Source organism: Cynocephalus volans, chromosome 1 (genome assembly GCF_027409185.1).
Source record: "Cynocephalus volans isolate mCynVol1 chromosome 1, mCynVol1.pri, whole genome shotgun sequence".
NCBI classification, from domain to species: Eukaryota; Metazoa; Chordata; class Mammalia; order Dermoptera; family Cynocephalidae; genus Cynocephalus; species Cynocephalus volans.
This window is the reverse complement of record NC_084460.1, coordinates 32,537,803-32,552,626: the sequence shown is the minus strand read 5'-3', so window position 1 is coordinate 32,552,626 and position 14,824 is coordinate 32,537,803. Positions and strand designations below refer to the sequence as shown.

The window sequence follows — 14,824 nt, the reverse complement described above, 5'->3', positions numbered from 1 at the left end:
ACTACAATTCCTTGAAGTTGATACGACAAGCAAACAGAAAGGACATTGTTGGGTGGGAGGGAGGAGAGGAAGGAGAGAGGGAGGTTTCGGTAATGGGCCACAATAATCAACCACATTGTATATCGACAAAATAAAATTAAGAAAAAAAATTAATTAAAAAAAATAAAAAATAAAACAATAAATTGAAATGGGTAGAAATAAGGAAATTAGGTAGAAATAGAGATGAGTTTGAAGACAAATAATGCTGACTTTGAGTGGACGGGTCTTCAAGTGTGAGTATCATGGCAATTGAATGGCTGCTTTTCAGAGTTCTATCACGTTAGATTCAATGTAGTTTAGCAGAAGAAATGTAACACAGGGGATGAGATACAAAAGTTCTGGCAGAGCTACATGAGCAGAGGACAGTAAGACAACAGCAAGAAGCTGCTACCACCAGAAGGGCAGGAGAGACCAAAGGAGCAGGTAGGAGTCCAGGAGCTTGGGCCACCTGCAGAAGCTAGAACCACAGAAGAATCACAGCCCCTGCTGCCTGTGCCAGAGGGCATAGGGAGAGAAGTAACCTGGCTTCTCTGCCCTCTTCCCACCTCCAGTCTCCCACCAGAGCCTTCCATTGGTCAAACCTAACTGGAAGCACAGAAGCTGAGAAATGTTCACAAGAACAGCTCCTATGATAGAGTACAGCAGGGGAAGGGTAAAGAATGGATCTGAGAGGAAATAGGCAAATGAGGAGCACAGGTCCTGCCACTAACATTGTGTCCTAGTATAGTAAAGGCTCTCAAACATCCTGTACCCTCATATAACCAGAGAGAATCTATCCACAAGACCAAGAATGGCTTAGGATAGAGGCAGGGGTTCGAGGGCCTTGCTTCTTACACTGATTTCAGGTCATAGCGTCACTTCACTTTGAATCTATCCCTAATTTTGGGTGGAGGAACTCATTTGGCTGGAGCCCATGCTGATGAGGCCAAAGTTATAGCTTTGACTGCAGAGAAGAACTCAAGTTCTGCAGGTACCTAGTATCCTTCTTGCCCCCCCTCCCCTTTTTGCCATTGTTGTAGACCTGAGTGATTTATTGCAGAGAGGTCCATTTCACCCCCTCTTTCTCCTGGAAAAACAGGACAGAGTTTGCATTCCATGAAGGTGTATTGAAGGAGGAGGTCATAGACCTGGGCTGTAGTGGACGGCTCCCAGCCGCCTCTGAAAAGAAGAGATCTGGTGGCTTTTTTTTTTTTTTTTTTTGGACTGGTAAGGGGATCGCAACCCTCGGCATGGTGTATCTGCACCACGCTCAGCCAGTGAGCACACCGGCCATCTCTATATAGGATCTGAACCCGCGGCCTCAGCGCTATCATCACCACACTCTTCCAAGTGAGCCACGGGGCCAGCCCCTGGTGGCTTTTTTCACAAAGGCTCTTACTTGCCTAGGACTGTGGTGTTTCTAATTTGACCCAAGTACAGGGAATACTTAATTTGGAGTATTCCAAGAGTAAGTATATCTAGAAGCAGTCTATCTGCAAGATAAGGATATGTTTACCTGAGACTTTCACTCAGAAGTAAAATGATGAAAACTGGCTTTTCTATGTTCTCTGTTTTCTCTCTCTTGCTTATAGGATGAAGTAACACCTCAAAAATCGGAATTTAGATGCACCATTTCAGCCCAAAGTCCATTTCATACCCGAGAAGCATTCAAAGCCAGAGTCCAGCTTTATAAGGATGGTTCAGTGTGAATGTCTGCAATTGGTTGTTTACAAAACAAAAGCCGTTTCCCAACACAATTAATTTAGGGACTTCGATCATAGAGTTCCACACATTTAGTGATAACTAGTGCTTTTTATTTTGTATTTTGAATGTGCACACATGCTGAAGCTAAGTAATTTTTATTCAAAGAAAGATGATAGACTAGTCTTAGTCTATAAATGCTATGAAAAGCATTACCTGCCTATTTTTAATATTAATTAAAGCTTTTCTCCTATAGTAGTCTATTTTCTTAGAATAACAATTCTTTTATCTGCTCTGAACTCTTATCAGAGATGTTTGTTTTCTGTTTTTAATTTAGAAATGAGACAAGAGTACATATTGGAATTAGAAGTTAGAATTGTCATGGACAGACATGGTTAAAAAACAAAACGGGCTAGCCAGTTAGCTCAGTTGGTTACAGCATGGTACTGATAACACCAAGGTGCACAATTAGATACCTGTACCGGCCAGCCACCAAAACAACAAAAACACTATGAAAAACAAAACAAAATCCTAACCCCATGAGGAGGTACCCATCACCCCAAGTTTCAGGATAGCCCTCCTCAAGTGATCTAAACATACATGAAAGTCCCCTCCCCTCACCCTTTCTAGCCCCTGTAAGCTGCCAGGCTGTGGTAAACAGTAGGAGACAAGGGCCAGATGAGAGGCCTGATTAAGTTATTTGAGAAGATCTGGGGGATGCCTCTTAAGTGGAGGATAAAACCACCTTTTAGGAGACCCTTTCTCCACAGTAGCAGAGAGATCTCTTAAACCCTCAGGCTGTTCTCTGAGTCAGTTGCAGCTCCAGACCTAGGCAGTTTCTTTTTTCTCCTGAATACTCACTGCCCCAGTCCCAAGGTCCTCACCACTGCCAGCCTGGAGAAGAAGTTCTACCCTCTGACTTGTTCTCCGAGTCTCCCTGATGAGCGGGTCAGAGGTCATCACAGAACCTTCCTCAGGGCTACTGAGACCTGGGACTTTGTTTTTGCTGATTCGGTGCACTTTATGGATTTCAGAGCAAAGACTGGACTGCCTGTGCTGAAACTAGTGACTGCCCAGTGAATTCCAGGTTACTCCTTGTCACTTTATTTTCCTAGCAGTGGAGTGGGCACCACTGTAGTTGAGCAGTGTGTCACCCCACCCCCACGCCAAGTTCTACAGAAATTCACCAAGAACAAAGTCTGGAGCTAGAGCCAAAGCTAGTGGTGGCCTGAGGGCACTGGTGGTGGGAGCCATGAGTCCCTAACATCTTATACTTTGACACTCCCTTGACAGCAGCTCCCTGGCAGACTGGAAGTGAGGTGGCAGCCCTAGCTGTAGGGGAAACTCAAGACCACAGGCCAGCAGATTACCCATGCAGTCTTAGAACTGCTGCCCCTTTCCTCTGTATAGCCAGGTCTGTTCCGTCCACATGGGTGAAGAATATTTGGAATGTCTGCCACCCTGTGTTATCATCCCCACCCTCCATCCCTCAGAAGACAATCAAGGGTCTGCTATATTCATAGGAGAATAGTTAAAACCTTTCTCCTCTTACTCCCACCATGATGCTATATGTGTAGGGATGTGTTCACATGTGGACTCAGGGAAGCATACGTGAGGTCAGCCACAGCACTGGGTCACATCTGTTTTAGACAAGGTGCCTCTAAAACACAAGGGAGAGAAGTGTAGGTTTCAGACTTCATGTGCCTAGATCCAAGGTCAAGAATGTAATATTTTTCTGCTAAAACTGTCTTAATTTCTGAAAATCTGTAAGTCACTGTGGTTTGCTGTGGAATTTTGTAGTCCTAATATTGTATCATTGTGCTGTCTGAGAAACAACTTGAATCTATTTTGTTTTTGTCTTTTGTTACAGATAAGGCAGCTACACCTTATACTTTTTGCACCTGTTTTAATTATGAGAAGTATGTGCCCTTTACAAGGTTAATTTTTCTTAAAAAACATCTTCACTATTTGTACAAAACCAGATTTTAACAGCTGAGCTGCTAGAGTCACTGAACATTGTCACCTTGAGAATGTAAATAGAACTGCAAGTTAAAATGACTCGTTACTTCCGTTGCTGAATTGCTGCAATAAAGCTTCGTGACTGTGTCTCCACCTTGAAACCAAAGGTGTGCTCCTTAACTTCTTCCTCACAGTTGTGTGCCCAGTTTTGACCCTTTTGTGCAAAGGAAATGTGTTTTGTGTAAGAATCCGCCCAGGTGTTTCTTGATACCTCAACACTATGGTGGGTCTGCTAGAGGGGATGGTAATTAACAGAGTCCATGGTATCTGGTTTTCCTCATTCGGTAGCTGGTAAGTAATTGCATAGTAAAGAATCTTTTCCTTCTGGCAGGAGGCAGGGACTAGCATGGGAAGCGATATGGGTTTTCTTAGTTTTCTAAGCTATTCCAGAAAACATACTCCTTCCTCCCTTTTAACCTCCCTGAGGTTCCTATCTACAAAGGTTTCAACTTCTTTATCCAAATATTCATATTGTTCATTTGCTGCTTTCATATCTACCTCAGGAAATTGAATAACAGATTTGTAAGTATCTGGCACACTGGTGGCAGATAAGCCCTCAGTGTTCTAGAACAGGCAACAGGGCAAGAGAAGGAATGATGCTACCACAACCTTGACCTTGGTATTATAACACCACATTCTAATCAAATAAGCTAGCCAGCCAGTCCCCCAGTTTTAATTTTTTTTTAATGTCTTCTGGGTTTTCTACAATAAACATGTATTAGTTGTAGAATTCTAAAAAGATAATTTTCAGGAGGGACTTTGTGCTGCTTGGGTAAGATGTAAGTATCTTTCACTCCTTTGCAGTCACCATTACAGTAGAGCAGTGCCTGCCCCCATCCCTGTCTTGGGTCTCCAAGTGACAAGGAGGCTGGCCAACAGCCACAGTCAACACTAGGGCACTTCACCATCCGTGTCTTTAAGACAGAATGGGCTGCCCTGAGTGAGGAAGGCCTGGACGGCATCCATGAGCAGGTCTGAGTACCTGTTGCCACAGGAGGCTGCCTGCCACGGGGGTATCAGCTCAGAACCCAGGCCTCCAGCTCCTTGATGCAGAACTGCTCCTGCCGGGCCAGCACCTCATTGTTGAAGGTCTCACAGGGGTGGCTTCCTCCATGATACAAGTCTCCATCCAACCACAGCCCAAACTGGCCACTAAAAAGAAGAGGGACATCTTGGCATGGCTCAGTCCTGCGTGGTGAGACCTTTAGGATCTACCACCATCATCGACCCCAGACACACTGTGATGGCAGCCTAGTTTTGCCCATGTTTTATCTTAAACCAGTCTATCATGAATTTCGGTTCCCCACAGAGTTTAGATCATTTTTAAAAACATTTTAGTGATTTTAATAAATATATACAGTGGTGCAACCACCACCACAACCCAGTGTTAGAACATTTGGAACATTTTTAAGATGGCAATGTTTAACCAAAGGAGTAAGTCTCAAGGGTGTGGACTCTGAGAGTTCAAAACACTTCAGACAAGATCCATTCCAATCCCCTCATTTGACAGAAAAGCTAGGATCAAGCCGGTAAGTGAATAACTGCAAATCAGCAATCAGCAACAGCTGATGTGTTCTGTACCAAGCTGCCTGTCTGCAGGCTTTCCCGGCAGCTGGCAGAGCAAAGCAGTTCCCTGGTACTAAGCAAGCAGTCCTTTCATCTTCACCCTCAGGGTAAGACATTCTGTTCATTCTGCTTGAACTTAAAGGTCATAGCAGGGGCAAGACCAACTTTTTTTTTTTTTTTTTTTTTTTTTGCCTAACCTGCTCCACTGCCTGTACACATGCAGACACGCACGCATGCACGCACGCCAGCCAGGTTCCTGGGCAGATGCCTGCCTTCCTCTGATGAGTTATGTCCCCTAGAAGTACTGGGCTGACTGGTAAATCTGAGGCTTGCCCATCTCTTGACTCTAGTTCCATCCAACCATGTGGAATTGCATTCCCAAAGTTATATAAATTCAGACCAAGCTGCCACCAACTGTGAACACTTTGGTGGAAGAGTTCATGCATCCTTTCTCCTCCTCAGTGTTGGCTTAGAGTGAGTTTGAAGGGGTTGGCTGGGGACCTGGGCGATGACGGAGATGTTGAAGTGAAGGGCCTGAAAGTTAACCACCAGTCTCCCCATTTTGTCTGGGGCAGCCTAGCCCGGCAGTTGGAGAGGGAAAGGGACCAGAACACAGACCACCCTAAGACTCAAGAGGACTGAGACACGTACCTGCCACTGCCCATCATCAGTGAATCCAAGTCTCCTTTCACAAAGAAAGAGTTGTTTCCTGTCCACTTAAAGACCTGGAGTGATAGGGAAAGGTTCTGGTTACTAGGCGAGTCCTGCCCCTGCAATGTGACTCTAAACCACTGGATGGCAGTGTCGTGGAGGAAACAGAGCATCCAGGCCCCAACTAGGCTGCAGGAAGCACTCTGGGCGCAAAGTTCTTGAGATTCTCTTTTCAGTCTCCTTGGAGTTCACCACCTCATGCCCTCTGGCTTGAATTCCCACAGCCTAGATGCCCCCTAGGAATAGAACAAAAACCTCTCGGGCTTGCTGCTTCCAAAGCTGGAAAAAGGAGAGGAAAAGTCCGGGTCAGGAGTTGGGACTGATACTATACCATTAACTAGTTCTTTTATCTTCTCTCACCCAGGTACCTACCACCAAGCCTGCCTGCTCTCCATTGCTGCCTCACATGCAGCTCATCAGCAAGTCCTGTGGGCTCTAAAGACATACCCTGACTACCACCATTTCTGTCCTGTGTATCTTCACTCTGCTGCCCACCCAGTCCAAACCACATTCACTCCAGTGTGGATCACAGCCTCCCACCTGGTCCCTCTGCCTCCACTGTCTCTTACCCACATCCCATCTCCTCACTGCAATCTGAGTGATCCATTCAAAGTCTAAATCAGATGTTGTCACTCGTTTGCCTGAAGCCCTCTAGTGGCTTCCCCTTGCAATGGGGATAAAATCCAATTGCTTACTGTAGCCGAAAGCGCACCTGCTGTGACCCCTGATTTTCTCTCTGATCTCTTCTCCCTTTATTGACTGCACTTCAGTGATACTGGACCCAAAGCTCATTCCTGCCCTAGGACCTACCCACTTGCTGGTCCCTCTGTCCAAAATGCACTTCCCCCACATCCTCGAAGGGCCTACTTCCCATTTTTCAGCCCAAATGTTAACTCAGCAATTTCCTGGATCACCCTGTCTAAAGTAGCCCTTCCTCCCAGACCCCGTTTTATTTTCCTCAGCATTCACCACTCTTTGAGATGACTCTGTTCAGGTGTCATCATGTCATTGTCCACCCCACTAAAATGTATGTTCCTTGAGGCCTGTCTTGATTCCTGGCCATATTCCTGGCACATGGTATAGGTATCTATTGGATGAATAAATTATTCAAGAGTCAAATTAGGCAACAAAAGAATATCGAAAAGGCCACAAAAGTGTAGTTTACTATTCCCTGGAGTGTTGTCTTTTTAAATCAGATAGTCAGGGAAGTCCTCACTGAGATGGTGACATTAGAACAGAGTCCTCAAGGAGCTGAGAACTGAGCCGTGTGGAGATCCAGTGGAAGGGCATGCTAGGCAGAACAGCACGTGCAAAGGCCCTGAGGCAGGAGCAGTCCTGCATGTTTGAGAACCAACTCAAAGGCCAGTGTGGTTGAAACAGAGTGAGGAAAAGGAAAAGGTAGCAAGAAATGACATCAGAGAGAGACCAGAAAGTGTAAGGACTTGTGGGTCATTGTACGGACTTTAGCTTTTCTCCAAGTGACAGAGGAAGCTGAAGAGCAAAATACTCTGACTCACCTTTTAAAACGGTCACTCCAGCTACTGTGCTGACTGCACGTGGAAGCAGGAGTACCCACTAGAAGGCTATAGCAGGAACACGCAGAAGTCATGATGGCAGTTGAACCAGGGTGACAGCAAAGGACATGGTTAGAAGCAGTGGATTTGGGGTATAGAGAAAGGGCAGAACTGTCAGGATTCACTGACGCTCAAGGAGGACGCCAAGGTTTTTGGTCTCAGCAGCAGCAAAGATGGAGGTGCCACTAACTGATGGGGAAGACAGCAGGAGGAGTAGATTTTGTGAGGGAAAGTCAGGAGCTCAGTTTTTGACGTGTTAAGTTTGAGTTGCCATGTCTGAGTGCCAGGCAGAGATGCTATATAGTCGTTGGATATTTGTGCTTTTGGAGTCTAGGGAAGAGGCCATCAGCATAGGGATGGCATGGAAAGCTGTGACAATGGACAAGACCACAAAAGAAATCGGGAGGTGCAGAAGAGACGAGAACCAAAAACTGAGCTCTGAAGTAAAAGGTTGGGGACATGAGGAGGACCCAGCAATAGATTCTGACAAGGAATTGTCAGTGCAGCAGGAGGAAAGGAACTTTAGAATTCTAGTGCGTGAATGCAGGAAGGGAGGTGGTGATGACTAGTGTCCAGCACTGGCTCACCATGCATAGCTGACCCCTTTTGTGTTTCCCAAGAAGACAGACAGAGGCAATGCAATAGGTAGGGTGCATTTTGCCTCTAGCAAGGCAGTCCGTAGCTCCTTGTAAGCTCCTTGTCAGGAGACCAGATGGTTGTATAGTTGGATGCATCTGTACGTATCTTAGTCTGGACATTGGAGAAGAGCTCTCTAATAGCAAACCAGAACACCTGGAACACCTTCTTCATTCATTGAACAAAATGTGAACAAATATTTCTTGAGAGCACACTGTGCCTATGCAGAGGAATATGCTTCACACACTCTGACCTCCTCCACTCATCTTTTTGGGTTTCTAAATGTCCCTTTTCTTCTCTCCAGTTTCTGTGCCTTTGCATATGCTCCAAGAAGATTCCTCCTAGACCCTGCATCACCTGGTGATCTTCAATTTATCCATCAAGATCCAGCTCAAGTAGCTCCTCCTCAAGGAAGTCTCCCTAGATCTCTCCACCTTCATTTGACACAGGTTCTCATCCTCTGTGTTTCTCTCACAGCACTTATTGCTCTATATTGTGACCATCTCTCCTTCCCTAACCTGGGAGCAACCCAAGCCTGGGACCCTCTGCAATTTAGAAGGTAGTGGAGTGCGGTAGTTGAGTTCAGACTCCAGGGCCTGTTTCCACATTTCGTCCTCACTACTGACTAGCCATGTGAGCTTGGGTACATTACTTAACCTCTCTGTGCCTTGGTTTCCTCATCTGTAAAATGGGGGTGATAATAGCACATACCTCATAGGATTGTGATGATTAAATGCGCTGGTTTGTGAAAATCCAAGAACAGCGTCTGGCAGGTGGTAGACTAGTAGCCATTCTCTGCTGTTCTTTTTATTAGTAGTAAAAGTAGTATGCTCTGTGCCCAGCATGTAATGCTCAGTAGTTTCATTCAAGAAATAACCCAGAGACAGAAAATCTCTAGATGGAAGATGTTTGGGACTATTATTCTCCTTCCTCCTTCAAAAGCTCCAGCTCCTTGGCAACTCGAGCCCTCTGACTATACCAGTCACCTTGTGCCTGGCATTCACCAAACTCCTCGTCACTGCTTGTCATTCATCAGAGACTTGAGCTCTGACTCCCCATCCCCCCTCCTTCCCATCTCCCTGGTGAGTGTCACCATCCACATGGACCTGCCCACCCCACCCCTCAGCTCCCTTTCTCTTCACCTCTCGTGGGTTTTCAGCCACTGTCTCCCCTGGTCACATCCGGGAACTTGTCCTCGCCAGGACGGCAAGCAGCTCCTCCGTAGTAATCACATGTCCCTCTTCCTGTCTACCATATCCTGTCTTCCAACATATTGCTCAACTGCTGCCACTGCTCCAAGCCATTGCCCTTAAGGAAACCTCTCATCCATTGAGTTCATCTTCTCTCTATCCCCAAGTCCTCCTCTGGCTTTCCTTCTCTCCTTGTCCAGTCTGGGTTCTGTGGTCCATTTTAAATTTTTTCCCTCAACCTCCTTTCTCTCTCTGCCTCTGTTAAGCCAGCTTGGCAAAACCCCATCCTGGATGAACCCTCCCATCCCCTTTCTACATACCTGCAGCTGAGGAGCCAAAGGCCACTGGAGGAAACCATGCACCCAAGTGCCCAGCTCACCTTTAAACTCAGCCCCAAACCTCCGATCAACACTGCTGAGCTGTCCTTCTGTTTCTCTAGTTTTCTCTAGTGGGCTTCCCTACCCACACCTGCAATGACTATGTGATACCTTCTCTCCCTTCAAGCCTTTGCATGCTTTCCTCCATCCTTGCTCTTAGCTGGTGACCTCACCCCGTCATAAGAAGCTACTCGACACATCCTTCTTCATCTTCCTACCGCCACACCCTCAGGTCTACTTGCACCTGGGCCCATCTTGTCTTTCCAGCCTGTGTTTGGTGAGCAACGTCCTTCTTCCCTTCAGCCAATCAGTGATTGCCAGAGACCTACTGAGCAATTTTTTTTTTTAATGGGCAGGCCAAGGGGGATGCTCTGCCCACCTCTGCCCTGCTGCATTCCCCCTGTGGAAAGATGGAGGGACACCAGGCAGCCCAGCATGGAGGATGGAGCTGGGGGCCACTGGGACCTGGGGATCTTTGTCCTGCCATAGACCCCACTCCCCCACATGGAAGGTTGAGAACATCACCTTCAGCTGTGGGGAGAATGAGAAGAGGAATGTCTCTCCAGTACCATAGAATCCTTTGCTGAGTCGTATAGCCGAGGAAGAGAAGGCTCCAAACATCTGGAAAGCAGAAGAACTTGTGGTTTGCCGCTAGAAGGGAGTTGGGAGTCCTCTGGCAACCCTCGTTCTTCAGGCGTAGTAGTGTAGGCTCATCCTAGAGGGGTCTGGGGAGCCTGCAAGGGAGGGGGAGGCCTCCTGGGGCCCGTCAGCCACAGCCTTTCCCTTAACTCTCCCCAAAGAAGAGCTCTTGCCAGCATCCTCCTCTGGGTTGTCAGGACCTCCTACTTTTTTCTCAAATATACTTATTTTACATAAGTAATCTTCCTAGAAAAGTAGAAGTTATAGGCAAGCAGAAAGAAAAATAAATAAATAAAGCCATCCTCAAACCCCCCCTTCTTCCTCTCCCGTAACTACACTTTACACTTTAGTGCATTTCCTACCAACATCAGTTTAATGCCAGCATACATACTTTTATACAAAAACAAGATCCTATATAACGCATCCATTTTTTTTTTTTTTTTGTCCTTTTTGGTGACCGGCACTCAGCCAGTGAGTGCACCGGCCAGTCCTATATAGGATCTGAACCCGTGGTGGGAGCGTCGCAGCGCTCCCAGCGCCGCACTCTACCAAGTGCGCCACGGGCTCCGCCCTAACGCTTCCATTTTGTAAGCTGCTTCCTCATCATTTTTCTTTGTAAATTTCAAACATACAGAAAAGTTAAAAGCACAGTCCAGAATCCCTCCACCTAGATTCAGCAATTGTAAACGTGTTGACAAGATTTACATTCTCTTTCTCTTTATATATTTTTCTGACCCATTGAGAGTAAGATGCAGATATTATGATCCTTTACCCCTAAATAGTTCAGCTCCTAAAAATGGGGGCTTTCTCTTACATAACCACAATATCATTATTGCACCTAAGAAAATTAATAGTAATTTCATGATATTATCTAGTAGCCAGTTCATATTCCATTTTCTCCAGTTGTCCCAAGAATGCCTTTCATACCCTGCGTTTAACACTTTTAATAGCTATGGTTCTACATTATGTTTCTTGACTGTCCAATATGTCACTATATGGAGGGACTGTAATTTACTCAGCCATTCTCTTGGTGGGATCATTAGGTGGACTGTGGTTTTCCACACCTATAAATAATGCCGAGTGGCAGCGATACAGGCCTACTGGGGGCAGCTACGGGGAAAAGGTTTTTGGCTGAATGTTATGAGAAACTTCTTTATTGTCAGCAGTTTTCTAACATGGAAGGGACTCTGTCTGTAGGGAGTGAATTTTCTGGCCTTCAGGCAGGAAATCCTTCCATCAGTATTTTGAGGAAAGCGCTCCTACCCAAGTGATATCTGAGATATCTCCCAGATCTAATATGTTACTTTCACAGAAGAATATTTGAAACCAGCTTCCCATTCCCCCACTTCTGCCTGAAATTCCACCATTAGAGAGGCCAGCTGGTCTTCAGGCATTGCTGTCTCCAGGCTCCTCTTGTTAAAATGCAGGAGCCACCTGTGGCTGCCTCTTCATTGACCTGCTCCCACTCTTGCCCCCTCCAATCCATTTTTCTCCACCAGCCAGGGTATGTTTTCAAAACACACACTGGTCATTAAGGTGTAGATCCCCTGCTTAACATACCCCCATATTTTCTTGTATTTCTGAGGATAAAGGTTCAGTTTTACATTTATAGTCAAATGATTATTGCTTAATGTCTAACTTCTCCCCCATTAGACTATTAGCTCCAAGAGTTCTGGGACCATTTTTGTGAGCTCATCCTGCTCTATTCCACACCTAACTTGGCACATAGAAGGTGCTTAATATACATGTGCTGAATGAATGAATTAGTGAATGAATGAGGGAATGGCTCTGAGTGGGGTAGATCTCAATGTCACCATCAGTGTCCATTATAGGTGATTTAGTCTAACTCTTGTGGCCTCTCTTCTTGTCCCTGAGGCTGTCCTGGGTCAGCCAACTGGTGTCTGTTTGGGAGCCCCCAGAGCCTGAGGTTGGGGCCCCGCCCAGCTCACCTGCCCATCCTGGTCCCTCAGCACCAGCAGCACCGGTCCACTGTGGCCCTCCATCTGCCGATACAGGCTCCGCAGACTGAAACCGTCCCTCGACGTGCAGAAGACCAGACTCCAGGGATGTCCAGTGACTCTCAGGGGGAGGTGGAGGCTGAGCTGGAGACAGGGCTGGAGGTGAGTGAGGGAATCCTCCTCCTCCCATCCTCCTTCCATCATATCCTCGGGGACCCAGGAGGATTGGGGTTAAACAGCTACCACTCATACAAGCCTGGTGCTTTACAGGTTATGGAGTAGTTTACTATTTCCAGGGACTTTCATGCCCACTAGCAATAGCCCTTGGAGACAGGGGTTATTATTCCCATTTTACAGATGAGGAAACAGGCTCACGGAGGTGGAGCAAGTTGCCCAAAGCCCACATGGGGAGTAAGGGGCAGAGTCAGGATTCGAACCCAGGTCAGGTCTCTCTCAGGAATCTCCCCTTGGTCACCCTGGCCCCCAAAGACCAGAGAATAGATGAAATGTTGAACCCCTTCTCTCAATCCCCTCACCTCAGCCTCCCAGCCCCAGCCCAGCTTTGGCCTCAGTTCCCAAGGGCTGGTTCTATTTATCAGTTAACTTCTTTCATTATAACCTTAACCTCCTGGCCTAGTAAAGATGGGCGTGCTAATATTACTGAGTCATTTTACAAGAAGGGAAAAGGAAGCCTGGAGAGAAGCAATGACTTGCCCAAGGTGAGGCAGTGAGCTGGGGACAGAGCAGCAGAGACCTCACATGCCCCTGGGTGTAACTGGTGTAGGGCAGGAGGGTGGGACCCTTAGGCTCAGGGCTGAAATCCTTGAACAGTGTCCAAACCTGCCTAATCTCCGAGGCACCCAGAACCTGGCTGGCTTCCATCAGCTGCAGCTCCATGGGATCTTCAGGAGCAGAGGCTGGGGCTGGGGCTGCCTCCTCTTCCTCTTCCTCACCCTCCTCCCCAGAAAGGGCATCCACCACCTGGCTTGGCTGCGAAGACACAAAGAGGCCTGTGGGTCGAGGGACACCATCTCTGAGCCTGAGAGCCTCATCACCCCCTGCCCAGGATCCTGTGACCCCCAGCCCAGCCCAGGGGAGCTGGGGAATGTCCAAGGCAGACAGGACTCTGTTCCCACCTCCAGCCTGCTTCTTCCCTGGCCCTGCCAGCTGAGGGCACACGGTGCTGCCTGCAGTTTGTCTGCCTGTTTTCTCTAGATCCAGGGTAGGTGCCAGGGATCAAGTTCTAAGCTTGGGAGCAGGAGAGAAGGGCAGGTGGCAGCCCAGCCCTGGGACTTGAAATCATGTGCATTTGTACATGAAATCATGACAATCATAACAGCAATAATAATGATAATGGTAATGGCTGACATTAATACAGCCCGTACTCAACCAGGCCTGTGTTAAGTGCTTGCTGTGCATGGTATCTTTGAATTTTCCTGAGAATCCTAAGAATATGCTTCTAACTTCTCCATCTTACAAAGGAAGAAAATGAAGCCCAGGGGCCTGTCAGCCAGTGAAATGATGCATGCAGTCACATGTAAGAGTATATGGAGGTTCATGTAAAATATGTTTGTTCACGTGAATTGTGTGTGGGCTTAAAACAGAGTGTGAGAAGGTATTGAGTGTAAATTTATGTGTTTACATATCAATGTGTTTGCGAGTGTGAGTTGGGATTGTGTGAATATATGTGCATGTGTCAGTGGGCATGTATGCTGGTTCATTCATTCATTCATTCATTCATTCCTTGAGTTTCTACTGTTTACCAGAGTGTATGTTTGAGTGTGGGTGTGTGTGTACACATGTGTGCATGTCTGTACACAATGACTTCGGGGCTTTTCATAGGAAGGTGAGACCTCTTAAAGGTTGAGAGATGGCCACTACCCTCTCTCTTGCCCTCCCCCATTCCCCAGACTCAGGCCTGAGGAGGAGGCTCTAGCTGTGTGGGGCCTCTGGACAGAGCTCCATCAGGCACCTACTCCAGGGAGGAAGGGACAGAGACAGTGGTCTGTCCTCCTTGAGTGTCTCAGGACCATGGGGCTGGGGGCTAATGTCCCAGGTTCCTGATTCAATCCTTGATCTAAAGCCAAGGCCAGGCCAGCCTGTGGCTCACTTGGGAGAGTGTGGTGCTGACAACACCAAGGCCACAGGTTCAGACCCCTATATAGGGATGGCTGGTTAGCTCACTTGGGAGAGTGTGGTGCTGACGACACCAAGTCAAGGGTTAAGATCCCCTTACCAGTCATCTTTTAAAGTAAGTAAATAAATAAATAAAGCCAAAGCCAGCTGGGGAGGGTCTTGAGAGGAGGACAAACCATCTGCCTGCAGCCCAGGTCCTACCCTGCCAGAGATCTCACCTGCCCCACTTTCTCGACCTAAACCACAGCCCAAGCTGGATCCCTTACCAGCCGAGTGTAACGCCAGCGGAGACCTCTCAT

At 47.1% G+C, this 14,824-nt stretch overlaps 2 protein-coding genes across 4 annotated transcripts in view; one reads left to right on the top strand and one right to left on the bottom strand.

Annotated features, from left to right (window-relative positions):
• Positions 1-6,407, top strand: part of SAMHD1 (SAM and HD domain containing deoxynucleoside triphosphate triphosphohydrolase 1) — a 68,250-nt gene extending 61,843 nt beyond the window's left edge. Inside the window, exons 16-18 of one of the 2 annotated variants that reach the window (XM_063090593.1) lie at positions 1,611-2,806; positions 3,702-3,845; positions 6,380-6,407. In XM_063090593.1, coding sequence (XP_062946663.1) covers positions 1,611-1,727 — 117 coding nt within the window. In that variant the 3' untranslated portion in view covers positions 1,728-2,806; positions 3,702-3,845; positions 6,380-6,407. Of the gene's footprint in view, positions 1-1,610; positions 3,846-6,379 lie in introns of both variants that reach the window. The other variant, XM_063090584.1, reaches the window with a different exon arrangement.
• Positions 4,755-14,824, bottom strand: TLDC2 (TBC/LysM-associated domain containing 2). Of its 2 annotated transcripts, XM_063090618.1 has the most exons (6): positions 14,792-14,824; positions 13,230-13,379; positions 12,381-12,533; positions 10,318-10,413; positions 5,956-6,029; positions 4,755-4,890 (listed from the first exon to the last, which is right to left on the bottom strand). In XM_063090618.1, exons 1-6 carry the CDS (start codon positions 14,822-14,824, stop codon positions 4,755-4,757), a joined length of 642 nt encoding a protein of 213 aa, XP_062946688.1. The 2 variants fall into 2 exon arrangements, with proteins under 2 accessions (XP_062946688.1, XP_062946696.1); XM_063090626.1 differs by lacking the exon at positions 10,318-10,413.

Excerpts from the sequence above, each read along its gene's own strand:
- TLDC2 (XM_063090618.1), bottom strand. The coding sequence starts at position 14,824 with ATGAGAGGTCTCCGCTGGCGTTACACTCGGCTG. Across the intron at positions 12,534-13,229 it reads GTGCCTCGGAGATTAGGCAG|CTCAGCCTCCACCTCCCCCT; the intron begins GTTTGGACACTG and ends CCCTGTCTCCAG. Across the intron at positions 4,891-5,955 it reads CTGATGATGGGCAGTGGCAG|TGGCCAGTTTGGGCTGTGGT; the intron begins GTACGTGTCTCA and ends TCTTCTTTTTAG.